This window comes from Budorcas taxicolor, chromosome 2 (genome assembly GCF_023091745.1).
Source record: "Budorcas taxicolor isolate Tak-1 chromosome 2, Takin1.1, whole genome shotgun sequence".
NCBI classification, from domain to species: domain Eukaryota; kingdom Metazoa; phylum Chordata; class Mammalia; order Artiodactyla; family Bovidae; genus Budorcas; species Budorcas taxicolor.
In genome coordinates this window covers 32,794,963-32,821,824 of record NC_068911.1, presented here as the reverse complement: position 1 = coordinate 32,821,824, position 26,862 = coordinate 32,794,963, and the positions used below count along the sequence as shown (strand labels likewise).

At 54.0% G+C, this 26,862-nt stretch overlaps 1 protein-coding gene across 1 annotated transcript in view; it reads right to left on the bottom strand.

Moving 5' to 3' along the window:
• The window catches only part of LOC128060070 (uncharacterized), a 188,897-nt gene that overhangs the window by 56,407 nt on the left and 105,628 nt on the right, over positions 1-26,862 (bottom strand). The window contains exons 41-52 of the mRNA XM_052652297.1: positions 26,662-26,799; positions 22,826-23,182; positions 21,341-21,697; positions 19,755-20,111; positions 17,002-17,133; positions 16,013-16,162; positions 13,516-13,723; positions 10,420-10,586; positions 8,996-9,108; positions 7,764-7,845; positions 4,185-4,322; positions 1,618-1,792 (exon numbers count right to left, since the gene is read on the bottom strand). Of these exons, the coding sequence (XP_052508257.1) occupies positions 1,618-1,792; positions 4,185-4,322; positions 7,764-7,845; positions 8,996-9,108; positions 10,420-10,586; positions 13,516-13,723; positions 16,013-16,162; positions 17,002-17,133; positions 19,755-20,111; positions 21,341-21,697; positions 22,826-23,182; positions 26,662-26,799 (2,374 nt within the window). The remainder of the gene's footprint in view (positions 1-1,617; positions 1,793-4,184; positions 4,323-7,763; positions 7,846-8,995; positions 9,109-10,419; positions 10,587-13,515; positions 13,724-16,012; positions 16,163-17,001; positions 17,134-19,754; positions 20,112-21,340; positions 21,698-22,825; positions 23,183-26,661; positions 26,800-26,862) is intronic.

The following is a 26,862-nucleotide window of genomic DNA, read 5'->3' as shown; positions in this document are numbered from 1 at the left end:
AGTGAGAAAGTGCAGCCGAAATCAGCAGCACCACCTATCCAAGTTAGGGCCTGACCCTGATGCGTGAGCAAGACCAGAGAGCTGCCCACAGGCTCATTAGCAGTGATGAATTCTTACTACTGTAAGCCACTGAGTTTGGGGTCATTTGTTACACAGCAGTAGCTGACAGATACGCCTTCCAATATCACTCTCGGGTCCCTCACACACACGGTTACCCTGGCCACTTTGAATGCTCCACATCCGCCTGGTCACACTCAGCTGCTCCGTGCTCTTGTTCCACCCTGCGGTACGACACAGCCCATTGCTGAGACCTCCTTGCCCTCGATTTTCTTCCTTCATCCCTGAAGCCTGAGTCCAGCTGCCCTGACCTCCGGCACTGTCTGACTCCATCCCATAAGGCCACCAACTGCTCCTGCCTTCCTAGACCCCCCAGAGCAGGAGTCCACCTGAGACTCCACTGCAGACAAAGACCACCTTTGAACCCTCTGGAAGGGGGCTGTCCCTACATGGACCCTGGGGAGCTGTGCCCTGAGACAGTGGCTCTAAGCTGGTCACCAGTCCAGGGGTACTGACCACATGCAGAGGCGCTACCCCTCACTCCCCCTGCCCGACCCGCTGCTTTCTGCACCCAGTAACCACACAGCAGGGTCCACAGGCTGCTCAGCCCATCCATGGGCCCCCTGAGTGTGCACATACTCACACGCGCACACACAGGTATGCACAGCAAACACTGCTTGGCGTCGCTTTGCAGGGCACACATGTGGCAACCGTGACCCTGGGGAACCCCACTGGGCCACCCACCAAGCCATGCCCGCCCCGGGCGAGGGTCTGCACTGCGTCTCCCGCTTGGCAGGCCAGCAGGTCAGTTTCTGCTCTGTGTACGCAGACTCCTCAAACACAAATTGACAGCCTGTGTGTCTGCATGGCCCTTGGGGATGGGGCTGTTTCCTGGAGGGCCTCAGGGGGTCACGGGTGCCCTCGCTGGGGCCACACTCACCTCCCCTGCCAACCTGCAGTCTGTCAGCCTCAGCCTGCAACCCCTCGGGGATGCAGGGGTCGCCACGTCTTCCACATGCTAACCTTGCCCTCCTGTCTTATCACACTCAGGAAAAGCCCCAGCTCCTTGTCAGAGGCTGAGACCCTGTGTGTCCTGGCTCCCCTAACCTCTCCCACCTCATCTCCGCCCCTCTGCTCCTCCCATCAGTCCACTCCAGCCACAAAGCCTGTTCCCACCCCAGGGCCTTTGCACCTGCTGTTCCTCCTCTTCCACCCACGATGATCTCCCCAGAGCTTCACCTTCTTGTCACTCGGGGCTCAGCTTGAAAGTCACCTCCTGAGAAAAGCCTTCCCAGACCACCCACCTGGGGGAGCTCCACCCCTCCTCCCCCCAAACCAAACCCTGCTTGTTTTCATAGGCGTTCTCACTCCTGGAGACACTCTGATGTTATCTTGTTCGGTGTGTGTCCCTGCTCACAACCCGCCTCCCTGAGATCTGGGACCTGGGCCATCCTGCTTCCCAGTGGACCCCCAGTGCCTAGAACAGTGCCTGGGATAAGCAAGCACTCAGTGATGATGCTCTGAGTGAATGGGCGAATGCGTGGCACCTGGGAGACTCACCCTGCAGACCAAGGGTCCCAGTGGGCTTGAGGAAGGGCATGGACAGGCTCCCATTGAGGCTCCCCTTGAGGGCGACGCCCTGCCCGTCCCACAGCACTATGTGGTGCAGGATTTGGGTGCCACGGGCTCGCTCGTATGAGGTCTGAAGGACCAGCTCCCCAGGAAGGGTGTAGAACTGGGGAAAAAAAAGAAGAGATGCAGTTGGGTCACTGGGGAGCCCAGCCCGTGTTCCTGCTGAGGGTAGCAAAGGAGAGAAGCTTTCAGAAAAGGAAAGACAAGAAATGAAGCTCTAATTGTTTACTGGGCTGGTAGATAATGTAACGGAGTGGAGGAAGGGGGAGGAAGGGGTATGACAAACCAGAGACTGATGCCCCCTGAGAAGAGGACAGCCACCTCTCAGCTCCACTTCCAAGCTGTGTGGCCTTGGGCTAGTTTCCCAACCTCTCTGAACCTCAGGTTCCTCATCTATAAACTGGGGTAAGAATAATAGTGCTGACTTCAGTGAGACAAGGGGAATGATGTGCTCAGCTCAGGGCTGGACCCATGGGCGGTGCCAGAAGGGGCTGCTGTGGTCGGCAGAAGGATTTCTCACACATTTAATGAGCTGGTGTGATGTTCCTAACCCAGGGCTGGGGGTTGGGGGACAAAGATAACCAAGACTGACCCTGGCCCTTCAGGGACTCCAGGCTGGTGGGGAGACAGTCACAGAATTAGGAAATGATGGGGTAAGGTGACAAGAGAAGCCATGGAAGATATTCAAGGGGGAAACGGAACACAGAGAAAGAGGCTGCCTGACAAAACAGGAAAGGCTCAGCAAGGGGCACTCTCCCTAGCTGTTGGGTGCCACAGGAGGATGGTGGAGGAGACTTTCAGGGGGAGGAAGGGAGTTTACTCTTAAATGTCTCTAAAGCCCATCACCACTGCCCCCATCTCGGTCCAAGACACCATCATTCTTGAGACCCTCAGTTCAGTTCAGTCACTCAGTTGCGTCCGACTCTTTGCAACCCCATGGACTACAGCACACCAGGCTTCCCTGTCCATCACCAACTCCCAGAGTCTACTCAAACTCATGTTCATTGAGTCAGTGATGCCATCCAACCATCTCATCCTCTGTTGCCCCTTCTCCGTCAGCATTAGGGTCTTTCCCAATGAGTCAGTTCTTTGCATCAGGTGGCCAAAGGACTGGAGTTTCAGCTTCAGCATCAGTCCTTCCAATGAATATTCAGGAGTGATTTCCTTTATGATTGACTAGCTTGATTTCCTTGCAGTCCAAGGGACTCTCAAGAGTCTTCTCCAACACCACAGTTCAAAAGCATCAATTCTTCGGCACTCAGCTTTCTTTATAGTCCAACTCTCACATCCATACATGACTACTGGAAAAAGCATAGCTTTGACTGGACGGACCTTTGTTGGTAATGTCTCTGCTTTTTAATACCCTGTCTAGGGTGGTCATAGCTTTTCTTCCAAGGAGCAAGCGTCTTTTAATTTCATGGCTGCAGTCACCATCCACTTGAGACTCTGCTCATGGCTTACTCACTGGTGCCTCTGCTGCCCCCTGTAGGTCACTCACTGCACAGCAGCCAGAGGAGTCTGAAAGGACCCTTCAGATCAGGTCCTCAAAGGCCTCCAATTTCAGAGAGGATACAACCCCAACTCCTCTCTGTGGCCTGACACACCCTGCGTGATTAGATTCCCACTCCTGCCTGCTCTTTCCCCCTCAACCATCCTGCTCCAGCGCAGTGGCCGTTCCTCAAACATGCCAAAGTCATTCCTGCCCCAGGCCCTTTGCACATCTTGTTCCCTCTGCCTGGAAGGCCCTGTCACCAGGCTTCCAAATGGTTAACTCAGGCTAACTCCTTTGTCACCTCCTTAGGGGGGGCCTTTTCTGGTCTCCTAAATAGCTCCCAGTCATTCCCACTCATATCACCCCATACTGCAGGCAGGGTCTTTACCATCTGAGCCACAGGGAAGCCCTTTTCTATACCAGGTATCATCATCTGGTATATTTTTCTTATTTGATTTTCTTTATGTTGTTGGTCAGTCTCCCCACTTTTGGTGGTTTCTTAGTCACCAAGTTGTGTCTGACTCCTGCGTGACCCTATGGACTGTAGCCCACCAGGCTCCTCTGTCCATGGGATTTTTCAGGGAAGAATAGTGGAGTGGGTTGCCATTTCCTTCTTCAGGGGATCTCCCTGACACGTCTCCTGCCCACGTCTCTGATGCTTTGCAGGCGCAATCTCCCCGCTAGACTACATTCAATGACAGGAAGGACTCATCAGACTGCTCTAAGCAACATCCCCAGCTTCTGGGACAGTGTCTGGCCTGGCACCTAGTACATGCTCAGTAAATAACATGAAAGGGAGGGAGAGAGGGAGGGACAAGGGAAGGGAAGAAGGGACATTGAGACCAGCTGAGAATCCATTCCAGAAAATTTTGCCCACACCACAGCCCTGCCTGTAGTGGATCCTCCCAGAAAACAGGACAATTCCTCTTTTCTTAAAGGGCTGCCCCGGGAACATCCCCCCGTCCCCCCCGCCGCCAAGCCTGTGCTGGCCTCCTCCACGCACCTGGGGGAAGGTCTGCTCCAGCTTGATGATGTTGGTAAGGCTGTTCTTAGCAGCTGCGAGCCCGGCGCCCATGTGGAAATGATGCTCCTCCACCATCAACACAAATGTGCCCTCGGCTCCACCCTCAGAGTATCGTAGCTGGGTCAGAAGGAAAGCAAGGCAGAATTCCTCAGCCAAGTCTCTGACAGAACATTCAGGAAGGTGCTGGAAGTAGGCTCTGCCTCCCAAAGCCCCCAGACTTAAAGACCCACAGCTCCCTGGATGAGATGCATTGTGATGATGTGAGGTCCAGGGAAGATCCCCTGGAGGAGGGCATGGCAACCCACTCCAGTATTCTTGCCTGGAAAATCCCATGGACAGAGGAGCCTGGTGGGCTGCAATCAATGGGGTCGCAAAGAGTCAGATATGACTGAAGCAACTTAGCACACACAAGGGTCCTAAGCTCAGGTTAGATCACCAGGTGTGGCCAGGACAACAATCTCCCATGCCCTTCATGCTCTAACACTGACTTGCAGGTGGCTACCAGCCTGCAGCAGGCAGGCATTCTAATTATCACTGTAAATGGGAGGGGGCAGTCTGCAGCAGAGGACGGCACACAGACAGTGCATCAAACAGGCCGGGATTCAGCTCTGGCTCTTCCAAGCATGGGGTGAGTGACCTCTAGCTAGTTCCATAACCCCTTAGGACGTCACTCTCTAACCAGATAAACTGGGATGATGAAATGCACTTTATTAATGTGTTGATGTGGAAACTATGTGAAATCATGTGCTAATTTCCAGGCTGGTTGAAGAGCAGAATCACTCGGGGCACATGCTAAAAATATAGACTCTGGGCCCCCACCTAAGACCTGTAAAAAGAGAGCCTCTAGAAACTGGGTCAAGAATTGGTATTTCTAAGAGCTTTCCAGAAACATCATTAATTTAGTGACTCCCCTGTCAAAAACGTCCAACCTGAATCACACCTCACACAATCAATCTGACAAATTCAAACAGAGGATTTTTGCAAAATGATTGCCTGGACACTGCAAAATGGTCCACGCGAAAGCTTTCTTTCTTTTTAAAAACTGAACTATAGTTGGTTTACAATAGTGTATTAGTTTCAGGTACACAGCTTCAGATCCTTTTCCATTTTAGGTTATTATAAGATATTGATTACAGTTCCCTGTGCTATACAGTAAATCCTTGCTGTTCAATACAGGAGTTCTTCTTTAAGGTGGTTAATTATATGAAATGTTTAGGGGGAAGTATATCAGTATCAGGAACTTCCTTTGAAATGCATTAAAAAGGTGGAGAGCTGTGGGATAAAGTAGAGCGAAATATGAATGAAAAAATCAAGGTGACAGGTATGTGAGTATTTGCTAGGAAGCTGTTTGAATCTTTCAGTGTCTGAAAAATATAATAATAAGATGTTAAAGGAAAGAAAGGTAGGTGGTAGGAAGAGAATCGCTAGATCGAGGTCAGTCTTTGTGCCAAATTCGGCCCACTGCCTGCTTTGTAAATAAAGTTTTATTGGAACACAGCCAAGCCCATTTATTTACATATCATCTATGGCTGCCGTTTTGTTATAATGCAAAATTGAGTGATGGCAACAGAGAGGGTATTGGGTATAAAGGCTAAAATATTTATTATCTGGCCTTTTACAGTAAAAGCTTGCAGACCTCTGTCCTAGATATTAAGAAACTAAAGAGACATGACAACTGAATGCCCTGGATGATCTTGAACTGCATCCCAGATTTAAAACAAACAAAACAGCTCAGAAGGGCCTTATTGAGAAAGAAGAATTACTGCATAACTGGGAAATTTTATGATGAGCTGTATACTCAACAACGATATTATGTCACATGTTAAATTTCCTGAATTTGGTAATTTTACTGTGTTATACAAGAAAATACCCTTGTTATAGGAAACACCAGCTGCAGTATTTAGGAGTAATGAGACGCCTCCAGAAACAGCTCAATATTACTCACAATACAAAAATATGTGTGTGAATATATACAAGTATATAACATATTAAGTATAAATAGAAAGATGTGGCAAGATATTAAGACTTGGTGATATAAGATAAATACCAGGGATGTTCGCACAGTGAGATGGCTACTGTTAACCCTGCTGGATGATATATCTGAGAGTTGTTAAGAATGGTACAAGTGAACCAGTCACAGATGCAAAAAAGAAACTTACGGTTACCAAGGGAACGGAGGGATAAACTGGGAGGTTGGGACAGACATATATGCACTACCAGAGATAAAACAGGGAACTAGTGAGACCCTACTGCATGGCACAGGGAACTCTACTCAATACTCTGTAGTGACCTTATACAGAAATAAAATCTAAAAAAGAGTGAATATATGCATATGTGTAACTGATTCACTTTGCTGTACAGCAGAAACTAAACATGTAAATCAACCATATTCCAATAAAATTTAAAAAAAAAAAGAGCGAAGAGATCCTAACAGTTGTCATCACAAGATTTTTTTTCCCTTTTCTTTTTCTCTCTCTCTCTAACAGATTTAACTAATTCATTACAGTCATTTCACAGTAGATGCAAGTCAGATTAATGTGTTGTACACTCTAACAGTGCTGTATGTCAATTACATCTCAATAAAACTGGGGGAGAAACCAGTTGGTAAATGGTCACTGCCCTATAGTACCTTTTCTATAGGTTGGAAATTATTGAAAAGAAAGATTGGGGGGAAACTAAGAGGTTCCCTGAATGATGGTGAGTGAAGCCTGCAGAGCTCTGAGACTGTGTGTGATGTGCTGGTACACAGCCTGGCACACAGTAGGTGCTCTATAAACAAAGTCAGCCTGGGCCAAGGCCGGTGGGCGGGTGCTTTTTACAAAGCTGGGTGGCTGGTAGGATAAGGAAGCGACCAGCTGGTGTGTGTCCTCATTCATTCACTCGTCCCGTCATCCATTCATTCCTTCCCTCACTGTCTCTCACTAAGCACCTACTATGTGCTGGGCCCTAGGCCAGGTCCTGGGCACACCTTCCAGGATCTCCTGCTTCGGGGAGGAGCAGACAAAAAGAAACAATGGCAGCACCAAGGGAAGGGGAATCCCGGCTCTCACTGGCCCTCCTGTCCACGCCCAGCACCTCCAGACGCTACTCAGAGCAGATGCCTGAGACAGCGATATCCCAGGGTTCCAGGTGAACACAGGACTTGCAGACACAGGGCAGGAAGCCACGCAGAGGCCGTGGGAAAGGGACATGGGGCACCTGGGAGCGGAGGCTGGCTCAGCTCAAAGGCCGCGTCATCTGATCCAGTGCCTGGGAGCGTGCCAGGCTGAGGGGAGGCGGTGCTAGGCACTGGTGGGCAAGACTCCCCTGGCTCCTGGGGGTCTCGTGGGCCCTGCTGGGGGCTGCAGGGCCGGCCCAGGAATGTAAACCCGGGCCTGTTTGGGAAACCTGGAGCCAGGGGTTTCTGAGGGTGGCCCAGCGCAGCCTGCTGCAAGCTGGGGGACACATGTGATGTGTTAACACTCCGCAGCGGCGAGGCTGGCCTGTGCGGCCCCCACTTGCCTCAGGCAGGGCATCTGGAACCAGTTAGGGGCTCAGGGGTGGCCGGGACACAGTTACCTTGGCTGAGGCAGAGGCTCTGCTGGGGCAGCGGCCGAGGAGGATGGGGAGATGATGCCGGCCGGAGAGCCGCAGCTCTTTGCTGGAAGCAAAGAAGGTGTGAGAAGCCTGGCTTGAGGGCGCTCTGTGCAGGCCGGGTCAGGACCAAGCCAACCACCCCAGCAGAGGGCTGGAGACCCAGAAACATGGCAGCAACCCAATGAAGGGCTATTAACATGCCTGGAGGCCTGATGGCCATGGGGTACAACAGTCAGGGCTTCACCCCAGCAGAGGGCTGGAGACCCAGAAACATGGCAGCAACCCAATGAAGGGCTATTAACATGCCCAGAGGCCTGATGGCCATGGGGTGCAACAGTCAGGGCTGCAGCGACGTGTGTTTGCATTCCAGCTTGGCCTCCACCTGGTCCTGGCACAGTGGGCAAGTGCCTCCGTTTCACGTCCAGCACAGGGGCTGGGTGGTACTCAGCAGCACATCTTCTGTGGGCCCACCCATGGGCCCCCTCACTTTGGACAGCAAGCTTCAAACCCGGCCCCCTCCTGCAGCCCTGGGCTCACAGCACCCCACCCTCGCCTCCTCAGGCCAGGCACTCACGGCTCCCCACTGCCGCCTGCCCTGGGGGCTGCCCTGTCCGGGGGTGCCCCTACACCACGTGTGCCAGCCTCAGCACAGCTGACACCGCGGGCCACACCAGTCATCGCTGGGGGCTGGCCCGCGCATTACAGGAGGTCTGGCAGTAGCTGTGGCCCCCGCCCGTGAGGAGCCGGTAGACCCCCCTTCCTGGCTGTAACAACCGGACCTTTCCCCAGACACTGCCCAACGCCCCCGGGTGAGAACCGCTGATCCCTGTCGTTAACAGTGGCTACTTCATCACCCTCCATCACCTGGAGCCTGGTGACTCACCTGACTTCATCTGAGTGTTAAGACCTCTGACCCCAGAAGGTTCCCAGAGTGAAGAGCCATACTAGTTATTACTATTCGAGGCCTGGGATGCATTAACTTGCGAGAATAAGAACTCCTCCTTCGTGTCCCGAGCCCCAGAGGTCAAAGATGTTTTCTTAGCTGTGTGACCTCAGGCAAGTCACTTGGCCTCTCTGAGCCTCCCTTGCCACCTCTGTGCAGTGGGGCTGTGGGGAGGGTTTGAAGCAGCGCTGTGGGTCGGGTGCTCAGCTGAGGCCTCTCCCTCACCCATTCCTCTCCCCTCGGGACCCCTAGTGTGTGGCAAAGCCCTCACCTGAGTGCCTGGTTGTGGCCTTGGATATTGAGGACCAGGCTGGTTTGAGAATCGCACGTCAGCTGCAGGGAAGAATGCATCTCTTCCTTTTCCCAGAGCTCCCGGAACATGAGCTGAAGAGGGAACAGGACGGGGTGAGGGTCGGGGGGGACAGGCTGGGAGGAAGGGGCCTGAGGACCCTCACATCCCTGTCCGCCCACCAGCCTGGCAGGGCAGATGCCCATCAGACTCGGCCCCAGGCAGGCCTGGGCCAGCTCTCTCGCTGCAGCTCAGGTTGCCAGCCATGGGTCCCCAGTGTCCACCTGTACCCCAGACATCAGCAAAGAGCCGGCATCCTACAGACCTCCCCACCACCCGGGCTGAGGGCAGGGAAAGGGGATTCAGATGAAGTGCTGCTCAGCGGTGAGTCACAGTGACTCAGACCCTCTGTGGGAAGAGTGACATCCTGGGCCCCTGGACTCTGGGAACTGCCCCTCCTCCCATGGCAGAGGGGAGTGAGGGGCAGGGGGATTGCCGGATAGCCCAAAGCAGAAGGCTGGAAAAGAGTCTGGGATGTATGTGCTCTGTGGCTTGTGAGGGAGAGGGAGGGCCCCACTAAGCAAGTCGAGTTCACACCAACTGCCAGTGGCCCGCTGCATGGGGACTCAGCACAGTTCCTGTCTTAGAGGGTGTGGGGGCGCATCTCAGGGAAGGACCCGGTACCAAGTCTGAGCCCCTGTTTTGATGCCTACTTGCTACATGACCTTGGGCAGGTCACTGAGAGACGGACCTGTGACCTGAGGATGCTGATGACTACAGCGGCCAGCATCACCAGCACCATCAGAGCAGCAAAGGCTTCTGAAGCATCAGCTCCAGCCACACACCATCCCAGGGGCATCACTGGTACTGACTCACTCCATCCTTACAACCCTCACATTAACAGTACCGGTATTATCCCCATTTCACAGATGAGGAGACTAAGGGCACAGAGGGGCTAAGGAATCTGCCCAAGGACAGCCAGCCAGCAAATGACAGAGCTGGGACTGGCCTCCAGAGATGGCATGTATAACAACTGTGCTGCTCTGCCTCTTACTGGGGTGTTAGGAGATGAGCCCTATGGGACCCTCAGAACAGTGCCAAGCATGCAGTAGGCGCTGTACAAATGCAAGCTGGAAGGGTGGAGAGGACACAGGACCAGGAGCTGGAGCACAGGTGCAGGGGCCCATCCACACCAGCCCCACGGCAGGGAGCACAGAGGCCGCTGGTGACAGTTATTATCATTATTAATAAAGTCTTTGCAAACTGTAAAGTGCTGGACAGACACAAGGCAAGACCATTCGCATCAACTGTGCACACAGTGGTCCTCTGCCCCTGGGAACAGGATGGGAGTTGACAGAATTAGCAGGGGAGTCTGGCCCTGCCTGGGCTGGCCACCCACACCTCACCTGGCTGGCAAAGGGCAGGCCCAGCCTCCGGAGAAGAGGTGCCGTGTGGCTGACATTCACCACCAGCTCCAGGGGGCCATTCACTGGCCGGGCCACCAGGGCTGCCGTGTCCATGCTGATCCCATCGTCCCCACCTTGGAGGACCACACGGGCCTGTGTCTGGGTCTCTAGAGACAGAGAATGGCAAAGGCTGCTGGGAACTGGGGTTCATTTCCCATTCCACTTTAGGGTCAAACCCTGTGGATACCAGTGAGACTGACCTGGGCGAGCCTTTCACCTCTGAGTCCCTGTGAAAGCATTTGTCATGAGGCTTCCCCCAGTCTTGGCCTGGCCAGCTCCTTCTCGCATTGGAGTCACTGTTGCTATGACAACTCCTCCGAGCAGCCTCCTCTGATTGCCCTTCTAAAGTATCTCCCAGCCCGTCCTGCTTCCTCCCTTGCCAGAAGGTCAGTTCCATGAGAGCAGGACCTTTAGTCTATTTCCTTCCCTGCTGTGACTCCAGCACTTAGTACTGCCCCAGACACATCATAAGTGCCCAGAACCTAATAAGGGAGTGAACAAACCAATGGTGCTTTTCTCCAGGGTTAATATAATATCAAATCAATATCAAATAATATTGACCTGAAGCTTGCCTGGCCCAGGCAGAAGGGTCTGCACCCTCCTCTAGCATGTGCGGGCATTTCTTCCAGTCCCCTGCCTCCGAGCTAGGCCACAACTCAGCTCAGCAGACAGAAGAAACTCCTCCACGAAAGGAGATTCTGGGATCTCGCTCAGCCCCATCACCTGGGAGGCCCTCCTTGGCAGACAAGGACAAGCTGGCCACTCTGAGCCTCAATTTCCTCACCTACAGAGTGGGCATAGGCCACCCACCTCAAGAGACATCGCCAAGATTAACTAAGATAACACATCTGCGTGCTGGGCACATAGTAGGTCTCATGAAGGGTCTGTCTCCTTCCTTCATTATGCAGTGTTTACCCATGTGCACCTACTGTATGTGGGGCATGAGTGGGGAGTGAACACACGTCCAAGGGGATTCAGTCCCCTTGTGCCTGGGGAGGTTCCTAATTGTGGGGACACCAAGAATATTGACACCAGGCAGAACATGCCCCCTGAGAGAGAGCAGCTGGGGGGTGAGAAGCCACCGTGGCTGAAGGCTAGCACCCCAGGTCTCCTGGCCCAGGAACTGGGGCTGTGGGGAATCACTCCTGGGACACTTGTCCCATCACTGACCCACAACATCCCTGACAAACCCTTCCTCAGAGCAGTCTGTGAGACAGTCCCCTGTCTGATCCAGGAGCCTGCTCACCCTGCAGGAGGCTGAGAACCAAGGCTGGAAGAGTTCAAGGCCAGAAGAGGACCATCCAGGAGACTCGGGGCTGTGCAGGGATCCTGATCTCTGCCATCTACGCGGGGGCGGGGGTGGATCAGAGGGTGGCTCTGGGGTCATGCTGCCTGGATTCATCATGAGCCAGCTGTATGGCATGGGACAAGTGACTCAACCTCTCTGAGCTTCTGTTCCTCCCCTGCAGAACAGGGATGGTGTTACTCACCATCCCCTCCTATCTGTTCACTCAACAGATGATTAACTGAGCACTTACTATCTGCCACTCTGCAAACAAAGAGTGGAGTGTGGGGTGGATGGAAGGTGGGAAGTGAGAAATAAGGATATTTAAGAAGTGGGTTACACAGCTTGTTAGAACGACAAAGTCTGGGAGAGAGGTGGGGAGAGCTGGAGGGAGGTGGGGATGCAAATAACTAGGGAGAGAGGCAAGGCCTCCACGAGGAGATGGCATTTGAGACGCAGGTGGTGAGGGGCTGTCTCCTTGTTTCTCCCGCAAGGAATCATGTGGGGAAGAGCGTTCCAGGCAGACGGAACAGCCTGTGCAAAGGTCCTGAGGCAGGAGTAAGCCTCATGTGTTGGAAGAATATCAAAGAGCGGAATGAGCAGGGGTCAGGAGAGAAGTCAGAGGGTCTGAGGACCCAGAGGCCCCACTGGGGACTTCAAGCTTCCCTTGGTGTGAACGGGGTTGTCTAGCAGACTCACTGAGCTATGTACTGAGAGCTTGCCTCAGTGACTACATATGCGGTAATCACTCAATCAACGAGGGCTCCTGGGACTTCCCTGGTGGCCCAGGGGCTAAGACTCCACAGTCCCAGTGCGGGGAGCCTGGGTTTGATCCCTGGTCAGGGAACTAGATCCCACCTGCCGCAACTAAGAACTTGCATGCTGCAACTAAAGATCCCACGTGGCACAGATAAGACCCAGCACGGCCAAATAAATAAAAATAAAATCCCTCATAAAAAAAAAACAAACAATAAGAAAAACACTATTACTGTTACCTTCTCTTCCTCCTCCAATATGGGTTAAACTATTTCCCCTTAAAAATTATGTTTGAAGTTCTAACTCCCAGGGCCTGTGGATGTGCCCTTATTTGGAAATAGGATTGGTGGCTCAGCTGGTAAAGAATCCACCTGCAATGCAGGAGACCCGGGTTCAGTCCCTGAGTCGGGAAGTTCCCATGGAAAAGAAAGTGGCAACCCATTCTAGTCATCTTGCCTGGAGAATCCCATGGACAGAGGAGCCTGGTGGGATACAGTCCGTGGGGTTGCAAGAGTTGGACACAACTTAATGAGTAAACCACGAAGCAAGCCAAGGTGAGGTGCTGGGTTGGGCTGGGCCATAACCCAATGGCTAGCATCCTTACAGAAACAAAGGCAGAGACTCGGGGGCAGAGACCAGGGTTATACAGCCATAAGTGCAAGAATGCCTGGGGCTACCAGGAGCGGGCAGAGGCAAGTAAGGGTTGAATCCTAAAGACTCTGGAGGGAGCATGGCCCTGACCTCACCTGGTTTCTGACTTCCAGCCTTTAGAAGTTGGGAGAATAAATTTCTGTTGTTTTAAGCCACCCGTTTTATGGTACGTTGCCTTGGCCACCCTGGGAAGTGAATACCCGCTCCTTTAAGAGTCAGGTTCCAAGGCCAAGGGCATCCTGGTTAGTCCTGGAACTCAGGGTCACGCCTGGCCTGAGGCTGGTGGGCAGGTGTCGGTGTAGGGGGGCTGACTCCCGATCCCGGGCAGGGTCTGGCCACCTTACTCTGCATCTGCAGCTCAGCGCCCAGGTGGGCCTCTTCCGGGAACCCCGCCTGCCGCAGGGCCCAGCTGTTGTGCTCGCTCCAACCAGAGAACTCCAGGCGCCCATCGCGGTGACGGCAGCTCACGGAGTAATTCAGAGACGTGGACCCTGATGAGATGCGTCCTGAATTCTCAAAGCCAGCGCCGCTGCTGTCAACGTCCGTGGAGACCTGGAACAACACCCAGGAGACGCCGGACCACCCTGAGCAGAGAAAGCCAGCCTGGCGCAGCTAGGACCCACTCGCCCAAACCCTGGGGTCTTGTACCATCTACACCACTGGGGTGGGAAGAACTGGGGCCCTGAGCGAGCTGGGTTACACTTGGCAAACGACACACCTGCTGTTTGGCACTAGAGGGCGGGGAGGTGCCTGCTGAGGAGTGAATGCTCGTGGGTAACAGGGCTCCCATCTCGGGGGGTGAAAATGCTCTGAATTAGAGAGTAGCTACACAAATTTATCAGTGTACTAAATACCTGAATTGTACAGTTTAAAATAGCTCAGGGGACTTCCTTCAAAGTCCAGTCGTTAAGAATTCGCCTTCCAATGCAAAGGGTGAGGATTCAGTCCCTGGCCAGGGAACTAAGATCCCCATGGGCAAAAAACTCAAAACATAAAACAGAAGCAATATTGTAAGAAATCCAATAGAGACTTCAGAAAATGGTCCACAGAAAAATATCTTGAAACAAAATAAAACAGTTAAAATGGTAAAGATGTATTTCACCCCAACAAAAGTTAATACATTTTTTTTTTTTATCTTTTTTTCAAAAAGTTAAAAATATACCCCTTGGAAGACTTTAGACAGGGTGTGAGCTCTCTAGGTCCCCTCACAGCTCACACTGGAGTTCTCCACGGGGCCCCAAAGGCTTTGAGTTTGCAAGCTCCCCTCCAGCATGCCTGTGAGTTAATCACTGAAACCACAATAGCACATTAGCCATTACGATCGGAACACACAGCGCGTGGCAGCAGGTGGCGAGCAGACTCCTGCTTTAAGTCGCCCGCTCTATAAAGCGGGGGGTGTCACTCCATCGCTCCACCATGTCGACTGAACACCTACCACTCGCTGGGTCCTGTTACACCTTCCAAAGCTGCCACACGTGAGACAGACAGAAATGTCTGAACTTTTACATTACCGCGTGGAACTTAAACACCAGCAGTGGGAGTCAGACCGGGACCACACCGAAGGCATCACGTGATGGATGATGGGAAGTTGATGGAAAAGAAAGCTGCGGAGAGGCGAGGAAGGGCGTGGCACAGTAAAGCTGCAGCTGCGGTGGCCTCTGGTCCCAGTTCCTGCTAACAGTTGGTCTTTGAGCCCAGTTCCTGGCACAGAACTCACAGCTTTGTAGACTGAGTGATGGGAGGGACAGGAGAATGTGACACGGAGCTCACAGGTCCCTTGGAATTTCCTGGGTGATTGGAGAGTCTTTGGTTCTAATGAGGTGACGCTTTAGGGGGTTCCTCAATGAGGCCTTGGCCAATCAAGGTTGATTTCAAGGGTTTGACTACATGGTGGGAAGGATGGACTAGGCATTGCTTGCCAAGATGGAGAGAGACAGGGAGGGGCCGGTCTGGGGGGCTGGCCTGTCTGGTTTTGGAACAGCTGAAGTTGGAGGTGCCTGCCAGGCACCTGAGTGGAGATACAGTGGGCAGGTGGGCCTACTGATCTGGGATTCAGGGGAGGAAAAGATGGGGGACACGGCAGTGCAGATACGCCCATTGATATGAGAGAACGGATAAGACCGTGAAGGGAGTGTGTGTGGACAACGTAGAAAAAGAGGGCAGAGGACGAGCTCTGGTCTGCTGGGAGTGGGGGAGGGGGCTCTAGAGGAAGAGAATGTGTAACAGTCCTGGGGGCACGGCTGGGTGAAGGAAATGAATACTGAAAGTGAAACGTGAAGGGAAAGTCACTCAGTCATGTCCTACTCTTTGTGACCCCATGGACTGTAGGCCCCCAGGCTCCTCTGTCCATGGGATTCTCCAGGCAAGAATACTGGCGTGGGTGGGGGTTCCCTTCTCCAGGGAATCGTCCCAACCCAGGGATCGAACCCAGGTCTCCCGCATTGCAGGAGGATTCTTTACCAGATGAGTCACCAGGGCAAAATGAGTATCAGCAGCCCCAATTTCCAGATGTAAAGACTGAGGCTCAGAGGGAGGTCTGAAGCTTGTTCTACCATCCCCTTGTCTCAGAGGTACTTCCAAAAAGGTTTGTTGAATGAATGAATGATTTCCATTATCACTGCCGCTTGCCAAGGCTGACCTGAAGGGCCACCCTGTCCTCCACCCACAGCGTCCGCAGTGCGGGCAGGCTGTGCTGGAGTCTGCACTCCAGGGAGACGTGCTCTGGCCACCGAGTGAAGGTCAGCTCCTCGGATACATGTCAGGGTGGAAGACGTGGGACCAGGGCCGTCGGGCCAGCTCCCAGCCCCACCAGGCCCCCCCTCACCCCGGCAGAGCCCCCACCTCTTTGCCATCCACTCCGACCTGCAGGGTGTGTCTGTAGCTGGGCCCGAGCCTCTTGTTGGTCAGGTACAGCAGGATCTGGGCTGGGAGGGCCAAGGGGTTGGGCTGAGGCAGGTTGTGTGTGAGCAGCAAGTTCACCTCCTGCTGGGTCTATAACAGAGCAAGAAAAACCAAGACTCACATGAGATATCACCAAGAAATATTTGTACACCCGTGTTCATAGCAGCACTCTTCACAACAGCCAAAGAGGGGAAGCAACCCAGTGTCCACTGATGGATAAATGGATCAACAAAATATGGACCATTCATACAATGCAATAGTATTCAGCCTTAAAAAGGAAGGAAATTCAACAGAGCTGGGCGGGGAGTGCGGGAAACGACAAGTTGTTGTATTGCGGGTAGTTTCAGGTTTGCAAGATGAAGAGAGTTCTGGACACCGATGGTGGTGATGGCTGTACAACCATGTGAATGTATTTAATGCCACTGAACTGTGCACTTGAAAGTGGTTAAGATGGTAAATTTTGTCATGTGTATTATATCACAATGATGATATTTTTAAAATAAAAAAAGTACTTACTTAAATTAAATATGCAATAAAAAACTAGACACTGCCCAAATGCTAATGGATAAGATGAACAGATGAATTGTGATACCAGCACACCATGGAATACTATACAGCAGTGAAAAAGGATACAGACCACGTGAATCCCACAAGCATCATGCTGAATAAAAGGAGGCAGATGCAAAAGCGAGCAGGCTGTGTGCTTTCGTGAACATGACATTAAAAGAGTCAGATGAGCGATGGCTCCTGGAGAGTTAGGAAGGGGAAGGGGCAGCTGAGGGACTTCTCCTCGGAAGTCTCATTCCTCTACTCATGGACCGTGAAGCTCTCATCTGCTAGGGTCCTCTCTGGAGCTCAGCTGGTATCCAAATGCTTCTCTCATCAGGAGCACATGGCCCTGGCATCCCAGGCCTGGTCTGCACCCTCACCTCGGTGGTGCTGAGGACAAGCAGCCCCCGTAGCGTGCTGGCATCCACGGTGACCAGCGCCTGAGCGTCCATGGCTGTGGAGTTCACTGCAACGTAGCCGGAGCTGTTGACTCGGCCTGGGACCCCCAGGGCCTGGAAGGGTTGAAAGAGATGGAAGTAGGTTGTCTTAACTAGGATGGGTCTCAAGTGGGCATCAGGGGTCCCATGATCTCCCTTGAACTGAAAACAAAATGGGATGAGGATGTGCCCACATGAGTCTCTACAGGAGAGGGTTTGTGACTTGGGTCAGATTTTAGGAGTGCCAGAGGGCCCCACTTCAGTAGCCCTGCACTGTCAAACGAGCTTCCTCCGGCCCCTTTCCTAATTCCCCAAACCACATAGATTGCCTCTTTATGCCCAAGCATCCCGTGCTTTTCACGCATCCTGTGAAACCAACTGGTCAAGAGCCCTGGAACACTGGCAGCTCTGAAACATGTATTTCCCCTCCTCTCCTCCCCCAACCTCTCCAACTCCCCAGGCTCACAGAACCCAGACCCCTGCTTCTGAGAGGCGATGGGAGCCTGCTCAGGAAGCAGGCTGCAAGGCCGGCCCACGTGGGCATCTCCCTAGGCTCCGCCTACCAGCACATCGCTGAGCACAGGAGGAGGTCACTGCACCCCATCTACGATGATGGCTCTGAAGCCCTGGGAGGAACAGGGATGTGCTCAAGGCCACCAGGGACAAGGGCCAGAACCTTAATTCACAGTCTGGGCTTCCTGGCCTCACAGGTGGCCTTCCAGTGCCCAGGACAGCTGCCCTGCTCCACCCGCCTGACACAGCATTTGACCCTATTAACCCTTTCCTCCCCAGCCTAGAGACCCCTTCTCCCTTGGGGTTCCTCCTCCTCCTGGCTTGTTTTTGGTTCCCTTGGTGGTTTCCTTCTCATCTTCCCCAGCTTTGCAACCTGAGTGCCTAGTCTCCACCTACCCCACAGACATCCCAGCCAGTCTGTGACTTTATTGAGTTTTTTTCTTTTTGATGTAGACCATTTAAAAAAATCTTAATTGAATTTGTTACAATATTGCTTCTGTTTTATGTTTTGGTTTTGGGGCCCTGAGGCATGTGGGATCTTCACCCCCGACCAGGGATTGAACCTGCACCCCCTGTATTGGAAGGCAAAGTCTTAACCACTGGACCACCAGGGAAGTCCTCAGTCTGTGGCTTTAAATGTGACCACCAAGAGGACACCTCCAGTTCAGACCACAGCTGACCTGACTGCCCCCACCGTCTCCGCTTGGGCATTTAAGAGCCCTGTCAGATTTAGTTCAGTTCAGTTCAGTCGCTCAGTCGTGTCCGACTCTTTGCGACCCCATGAATCACAGCACGCCAGGCCTCCCTGTCCATCACCAACTCCCGGAGTTCACTCAGACTCGCATTCATCGAGTCAGTGATGCCATCCAGCCATCTCATCCTTGGTCATCCCCTTCTTCTCCTGCCCCCAATCCCTCCCAGCATCAAAGTCTTTTCCAATGAGTCAACTCTTCGCATGAGGTGGCCAAAGTACTGGAGTTTCAGCTTTAGCATCATTCCTTCCAAAGAATTCCCAGGGCTGATCTCCTTCAGAATGGACTGGTTGGATCCAGATTTAACACATCCCAAAAGGGCCTGTGAGTCAGCGACACCCGCTTCCCAACTCTCCTTCTCCACCCACGTCCTTCCTATCACCAGGAACAGCAGCAGCCCCAGTCCTCTTCTCACACAGTCGCCATCTGGCTCCCCTATTTCTCACACCCACATCTGACTTCTATCCAATCCTCTCTCTCCACCTCCGTGGTGGATCCTGAATCCGAGGGTGCTCCCACCCCATGGGCTTTTTATAAAACAGAAGTCAGCAAACGCCAGCCCACCAGCTGCATCCAGCCCGCTGCCTGCTGTAAATAAAGCTTTATTGGAACACAGTCATGCCCATTCACTGCACACTGCCTATGGCGCATTGCACTACGGCAGCAGCACAGAGTAGTTACAACAGCGGCTGAATGGCCTGTAAGGTCTAAGGTATTTGCTATCTGGACTTTCAGAGAGACGGTCTGCTGATCCCAGCCCCAGAGAATGCCCTTCCCTCTCCAGCTCTGCCTCAGGGCCTTTACACTGGCCATGCCCAGAAAATCCTTTCCCCTTGGGACTTCTCTGGTAGTCCAGTTACTAAGACTTCACATCCTCAATGCAAGGGTCCTAGGTACGATCCCTGGTCAGAGAACTAGATCCCCAGTCCTGCAACTAAGAGTTCGCATGCCACAACAAATGATCCCTCATGCCTCAACTAAGACCCGGTGCAACCAAATAAATAAACAGAAATAAATATTCTTTTAAAAAAGAGAAAACCTTCTCCCCAGGTACCCACAATCCTACTCTCTCCTCTCCTTCAGGTCTGTGCTTAAATGTCACCCTGTTTGGGGGACCAACCTTGACCGACATACAAAACTGCAGTATCTGCCCTGTTTTTCATGACCCCCTTTCCCACTCTCTCTCTCTCCTTAGCCCTCACCCCTGTGTAATAACACTCCACAGTTCGCTGATTTATCCTGGGGGTTGCCTGTCTGCCCCTGGGAGGCACTCATCTACCGTGTTTACAGCTGTATGTCTAGGGCTTAGAGGAGGTTCTCCAGTCCTCCAGGGTTCACCCCATCTCTCTCACTTTGGCAGTGGTTAAAAAGGAGGGTTCCTGCCTGGAGACCCTGGCGCTCATCCCTCCCACCCACCCCTGGCACACGTACCTGCAGGCCCTCGCAGGAGCTCTCGGCCACCACCCGCCACTGCAGCCGGCGGTCCAGCTGCAGCTCACCACTGCCCTGAAGTTCACAGGCCCCCATGTGCAGCTCCAGGCGCAGCTGGTACCCGGCCTCCCACCCACACTGGACGGTCAGCGAGGTCTCCGGGGGAAGCGCGTGCAGTGCAGGCAGCGTGGGCCTCAGTTTCGCTCGGAGTACAGCCTCGGATGGGCGCAGGGTCACCGCCAAGGTCAAGGAAGCAGTCTGGCTGGCCGCCACAGGGACCCCTGATGCTTCTGCTTCCCCACCCAAGGCCTGCAGGGAGTCACTGAGCTGCGTCCCTGCTGGGAGGCCCAGGCCCTGCTGGACCCCAGAGAGAGGGGTCAGAGGGTGGTCCCACACCAACGACTGGCCCGATTCTCCATCTTCAACCCTCTTCCTCACCCCCACTCCTCTCCCATTACAGTAACAACAAAACTGCAGCTTCAACCACAACACACAACAGTTGTCCATCAGAGAACACTCAGTACACACACAGTCTCATGCTGAGTGCTTCATCAAAATGTTCTCTTTTCACCCTATTCCAACAACTCTGAGATTGATAGTTACTAGTCCCCCTTTTACAGATGGGAACACTGAGGCTCAACAAGGCAAAGTCATTGCCCAGAATCACATAGCTAATAAGTAGAGGAGCTAAGGTTTGAACCTGATCTGTCTTCAGTCTGTGAAGGGTTAGGGTTAGGGTTAGGGTCACTAACCACATGGGGCTGGTTCCATCTAAATTAAAATGAAGTCCAAGTAAGAATTCAGTTTCTCTGTAGCATGAGTAAAATCATCTTAAGCCCTCAGTAGCTCCCTGTCTCTAGTGGCTACTGTCCTGGATAGTAAAGAACATTTCCATCATCATAGAAAGTCCTAGTGGGTAGGCCTGCTTCACCCCATGATGCTCTGCTCTCTTGTGGACCAGTCCTGTGTTGACCTGATTAACACTGACAGAACATCTGCCCGCGCCCAGCCCTACACTCAGGGATGCTGAGTGGACCAGACCCTGTCCCTGCGCCCAGGAAGCTCCATCAGGAGACACAGGGCAGGGGCCTGTGCCACTCAGACAAGGGCACCAGCCCTGTCTGCTGACCTAGACTCCAGCTTCCCCCTTTCCTGAGGCACAGGGTCCCCTTCCCCCAAACATCACAGGACAATGCTCAGACTCTCTTGGCTCAGATAAAACCCAGCCTGTGGTTTTTAACAGATTATGAAACCAAGATGCAACTGTTTCCAACTGTCATGAGAAGAGTTCCTCTCATTCCCTTCCTGCTCTTAAAATTTTACTAAAAAGACAGACTCTCATAAATTCTGAGCCTGTGGTCCTCAAGTTCCATGGCACTGCGTGCCTCTAATCTCACCCAGCCTTGATCTCCTCATCTGCCAAATGGGAACACGGGATGAGAGATAAGAGGGGTCAAGTGTCCAACAGGGCTTTGGGGAAATAGTAGCTGGTCTTGGGAAGTCCCTGGAGGGGGTGTCAGCCAGGCTCAGGCCTTACGCTGACGGGAAGCTCCTCTCCAGGGACCTTGCTGGCCCACTATACGCACCTCCAGCAGCGGGCAACCCGGCTCGGTGGCCAGTATCCACGTGCTCTGGTTCTCAGTGTGCTGCCCCAGGGCACCCTGCAGCCAGCACGGCCCCATCTGGAGGGACAGGGAGCTGTGGGGGGCAGGGCCAGGCTGGACGGTCAGGCTGATGGCACTCTGGGGTGGCAGGCCCAGTCGGCCCAGGAGGGGCAGGGAGTGGGTCAGGTGCCCCAGAACCAAGGTGTGGGGCCCACAGGTACGGGCCAACTGCAGGTGGGCATCTCCACGGTCACTATGGAAGTCCGTGGTCAGGTCGAACTTGCAGGGGCCCCAGCTTAGGCTGCCCTCAGAGCGCAGGGCCCGCGGGATTCCTGTCGCCTGGAATATGGAGAAAGTGGTTGGATTTCAGGTGAGTGCCAGACGCCAGGTGGCGCCAGTGATAAAGAACCCGCCTGCCAATGCAGGAGACATAGAGATGCGGGTTCGATCCCTACCTAGGTCGGGAAGACACCCTGGAGGAGGGCATGGAAACCCACTGCAGTATCCTTGCCTGAGAACTCCATGGACAGAGGAGCCTCGTGGGCTACTGCCCATGGGGTCGCAAAGAGTCGGACACGACTGAAGTGACTCAGGACACACACACACGCCAGAAGTCAAGGCGAGGGAGCTGGAGATGCGTCTGGGTGGGAAGAGGGCAGCAGTGGCCCCACGGCCTAAACTTTATCAGCACCTCCTTCTGCAAGGTGAGCGATACCAAGGGCACCCCATCGAGAGATGTGGGCTCAAATTCCTGTTCTACCACTAACTCAGTCTCTCCAAACCCACGTATTCAGTTTACCCATCTCTAAAATGGGAGTTGATCATAAGTTGCTGGAAGATGGAAGTAAGTTAATCCTTGTGAATCCAGAGCCAGGCATCCAGAAAGCACTGGCTACTGAAATGAGATCACGAACATCAATGTTCACTTGCTGGAGGGCGAGACCTTAAGCAACTTGCTCCACCAGGGCCTAAGACAACCCAACATGGGGGCACAAACCCAAGATGGGAATGAAAGGGTCCCCTCAGCTCTCTGGGCCCCAGTGTATCATGGGGGACGAGGGGGTACAAGCACCCCTTTCCCCCAGGCGGTGAGGATTCAAGGGGCCTCAGAGAGTACTCAGCATTCATGTTATTACTCTGTACTAGTCTCATTTCTTACTCCTGGATCCTTGACCCCAGGGATGCAGGAAGTGAGATATAAGAACAGAATCAACTTGAACCACGGAAAAGATGTGAACCAGTGTCTCAGGAGGGCCCTTTGCAAAAGAGGAGAAAAATTGAATTCTGGTCCTGTTTTTGGCTCAAAGCTTTACAGTCAATGAGTCCCCCAGTTTAAGTGACAACAGCAAAAGAAAAAAATAGCCCAAAGTTTCTCATGCTGAGTGCAGAGCTGGGCATACAGTAGGTGGTTAATAACTTATAAAGGGAGGTGGGAACCCACACTGACATGTGGGGCAGGGGGCTTACCTCCAGCAGAGGGCAGTGATTCACCAGGGCCAGGGTCCAGTTGTGTGTGACGCTGGCCTCTGATCTGAAGTCCCCACGGGCGGTCAGGGTGCACAGGCCCAGGGCCACCTCCAGCTGGGCCCGAGGGGGTTCATCTTCCCACATGGACACTTGGATGTGGTTGTTGGGGGGAACTCCCAGTGCCTGAAGTGGAGGCCATGCATGCTGGAGGCCAGTGTCCAGGTGAGCACGGTGGCCGCAGGCTGAGTGGATGTGGGCTCGGGCGAAGGTGTCCCCAGATGATACCTGAGCCACCAGGCTGGCCCCAAAGGTGTGCACCAGGAAGGAGCCGTTCAGCATCAGCACAGCTGGATTCTGCTGCCAAGAAAGGCCAGGTGAGGGGGTCCCTACAGAATCCCATGAAGTGTGTCCACTGTCCATTTGTCCACAGGTGGTCAAGAAAGCCCTCATCCTCCAGAGGCATCCACCACCTTTCTTCTCTTTGAAGAGCTGAAAACAGCCACCCAGGGGGGTCAAGAAATCTAACCATTGAGAGCAATTTGGGGCTCCTCATGCCCTCCTCACCCGGGGCTTCCCTGCTGACTCAGATAGTAAAGAATCTGCTTGCAAGGCAGGAGGCCTGGGTTCAATCCCTGGCTTGGGAAGATCTCCTGGAAAAGGGCATGGCAACCCACTCCAGTATTCTTGCCTGCAGAATCCCATGGACAGAGGAGACTGGCAGGCTGCAGTCTATGGAGCTGCAAAGAGTCTGACACGACTGAGAGACTAACAGGAATACAAAATGCCCCCTCCCCCAAGGTCTCCATTTTCTCCTCTCTTTTCCACAATAGAGCGCGGGCCTCTCAACCTCTCTGGTCTGGACATGTCCCTCTTAACGCCCCAAATGGAAGTCACTTGTGCCTCTAAGTGGTATAGTCTCAGGACCTGGGGTTCTAGGGAGAGTCTGCACCCCCAGGACAGAACCGGGAGCTGCCCTCAGCCCCTTCCTGTCACCCAGCACTCATCTGTCTGCCTGGGGTGGGGACAGCGCTGCTGGTGATGGGGTGAACGCACGCATCAGCTCCACTGCAGCCAAATGGAGACCACAAGAGGAGCCACAGAGCTCGGGGTGGCCTCCCATGGGGCCCAGGGCATGCTTCTCCTGCTTGGATGTCACTGGCCTGCTCCAGGACTAGGGAATGCCCCCTTTCTAGCCCTTTCCTGGAATTCCAGGCCCTGACTCTCAGAGGGAAGTTCCATCCATTCACAGCTCCTGTCCTAACCCTCCTGCGCAGTGAGTCCTTACAGCAATCACCCTCCCCTCCTGCCACCAGCTCTGAGTCTTTCTCACACGTGTAGCTATTCATTTCACATGCCCCCTAGTCTTAAGTTTCCTCTAGGGGGAGGCAGCTCATCTGCCCCTTAAGACCCCTTCAATCCTGATCCTCAATTCCCTAGGTTAACCCTCCTGCCATCTAGGCAACTGTGCAACCCTAGGAAGGTGACTTCACCTTCCTAAGCCTCAGTTTCCACATCTGTAAAAAGAGATTATGATTCCCTGGTAGCTGAAACCAGGGCAAAAGAGAGGGTACCCAACTGAGATGGCACTTAATGCGCATTGGTCCACTTCCTGCTCAATAGCGTAAGGTAGGGATGTACTGTATACTGCCACCTGAAGTATACAGATGACAATGGTTGAGGCTCAGAGAGGTTAAGGCCTGGCTAAAAGTCACACAGCAGGTGAGTGGCAGGTCTGGGCAGGAAGCTGTGGTAGTTTGATTTTTCTGGTCCTTGTGTCTCCCTGTATTGGGTGAAGTCAGTACCACTACCCAAGCTGGAGGCATGAAAGCATCGCCCGCTTTGTGCTCACAGAGGGGACACTGGCAGAAATCGCCCTCCCCAAGGAGGTTCCCTCTACCTGGACAGCCAGGTGGCGAGCCCCCAGCACTGGCTCCCAGGGCCCTCAGGCAGTGCCCCAGGTGGGACACCCAGCAGCACCCATTCAGCACCTCCAGATTCGTGTCTCCCTGATCCCCGAGCAGGCTGGTTCCTTGGGCCGGCTCCTCCAGGGGAACCAGCAGGCAGCCAGGCCAGGCGAGTGTGCGCCTCCCCCAGGGCCATCCCCAGGGCGATGCTCACTGGCTGGTGCCCCCACAGCCAGCTGGGCTGAAAACTCTGCTGAGCCAGGCCTAAACCAGCTGTCCGCGCAGCTGCCCACAGGGCAGCCCTGACTGGGTCCACTTCACCCACAGCTCTTGGTCCAGGAGACACCAGGCGCCGCTGGAGATGAGGGAGTCCAAGCCCTGCACGCAGGCCTCCCCACCAGGCTTTGCCTTTGAAGGAGATAACCTACTGTTCACCTGGGCCCTGGCCCAGGAGAGCTCAGAGCTTCCTGGGCTGGGCTGAGGCCCAGCCTGGGCAGCATGTGTGCCTGTAAGGCCCATGCTCCGTCTCCCCTGAAAGGCCCAGATGTGCCTGTCACCAGCCCAGACAACCCCCCCCCCCCATTCCCGCCCCCAGGGCAAAGGCTGGCTTGAGACACTTGGATCCTGGGTCCTTGTCACTGTGTTTACAGAAGGAACCACCCATCCACTGTCAGGCTGGGCTGGGCGCCCAGATGCATGCCCCTGGGGATGCGAAGGGCTTGCAGGAGGGGACTGTGCAGGTCAGCCTGGCAGTGGCCACTAGCCTTCCCTAAGCCATCCAGCAGGAAGGCCTTGGTGCTCAGACTGTGCCTGCCCCTCCCCAGCCTTCCCTGGAGGCAGACTACCATCTATCACTCCTGCCCTGATGGTGACAGAGACCCTGGCACCTCAAGAAGCCACCTGGCGATGTACCCCCCAGCAAAGCTCTGACAGCTGGGCAGGCACGACGTCTCCTCTGCAGTTGACCCAGGATGGCCAGCAGGGTGGGCAGGGGGCATGTGTAGGCATGAGGTGTTTTCCCCAACCTTGACCCTAGACAGAGTGTTAAGATCCAGTTGACCCCATCTCTCCTAGTGAAGGCCTCCCTGGGAAGATAAACCTCAAAGAGAGGTTTGTGCATACTGAAGTGCTAACCCACAGCATCGTCACAATTGGAAGTAACCAGAGCTCACGTCCTCACAGGGCCTGTGTGCCAGGCTCTCACTGGTTCCTCATCGGATCCTCGAGGTAACTGTGGGAGGCAGGCATTATTAACAGTCCCATTTTGCAGGTGAGAACACTGAGGCACAGAGAGAGTAAACAACTGGCCTGAAGTCATGCAATCGGTAAGCGATGAAGCAGCTTGGCTTCAGGTCGCACACCTTGCTCACTCACCCTGCCTCCCTCACACTCTGGATGGTTTAGCCACACCCGTGAAGGGCACAGAGGTGGTTTCCTGTTTTTCATTCTTGAGACCAATGTAAAAGACAGCTGGCCAGTGTTCCAGGTTTCCCCAGGGGAGGTACTCAGAACATGAACTGATGGGTGTGAGTCTCAGCAGACCAGATAAACCCAGAGTGTCTCCTCCACTGCCACTTACAGGGGCAGGGGTGGGAGCATTAACAGGAAGAGAAGATAAGTGGGCAGAAGAAGAGAAGGCAGGGTGGGGAGGAAGAAAGGACGGGAATGTGGATGAATGGGAGGGGAGGGTGGGAGGAAAAGAGAAAGGATGGATGAGAAGAAGGGAGGATGGGAAATTTGGTGAGAGCCTGGGAGGGAAGGTGGGGCGGGGCGGGGCGGGGCGGTGGGCGGGGCGGGGCGGGGCGGTGGGCGGGGCGGGGCGGGGCGGTGGGCGGGGCAAGCTGGTGGAAACTGGGTAGGTTACTAGAGAGGTTGCAGACGCAGTGAGCCTGGCTTGGGCCCGACTCACATGAGAACCTAAGGGTCACTTACCTGGAGCCTCACGAGGCTGGGGTGCAGCCCCAGGGTCAGCTCCCGGAGGTCACCTGCTCCCCTCCTCTCCAGGCCTCCACCAAGTTCCTCGCCATCCACGCTCACCACCAGCCCTGCCTCCAGATTGGGTCCCTCCAGCTGGGCAGAAGCACAGCTGTGGGTGTCCCTTGGACCCACTGCCCCCACAAGGCCCCAGGCCCA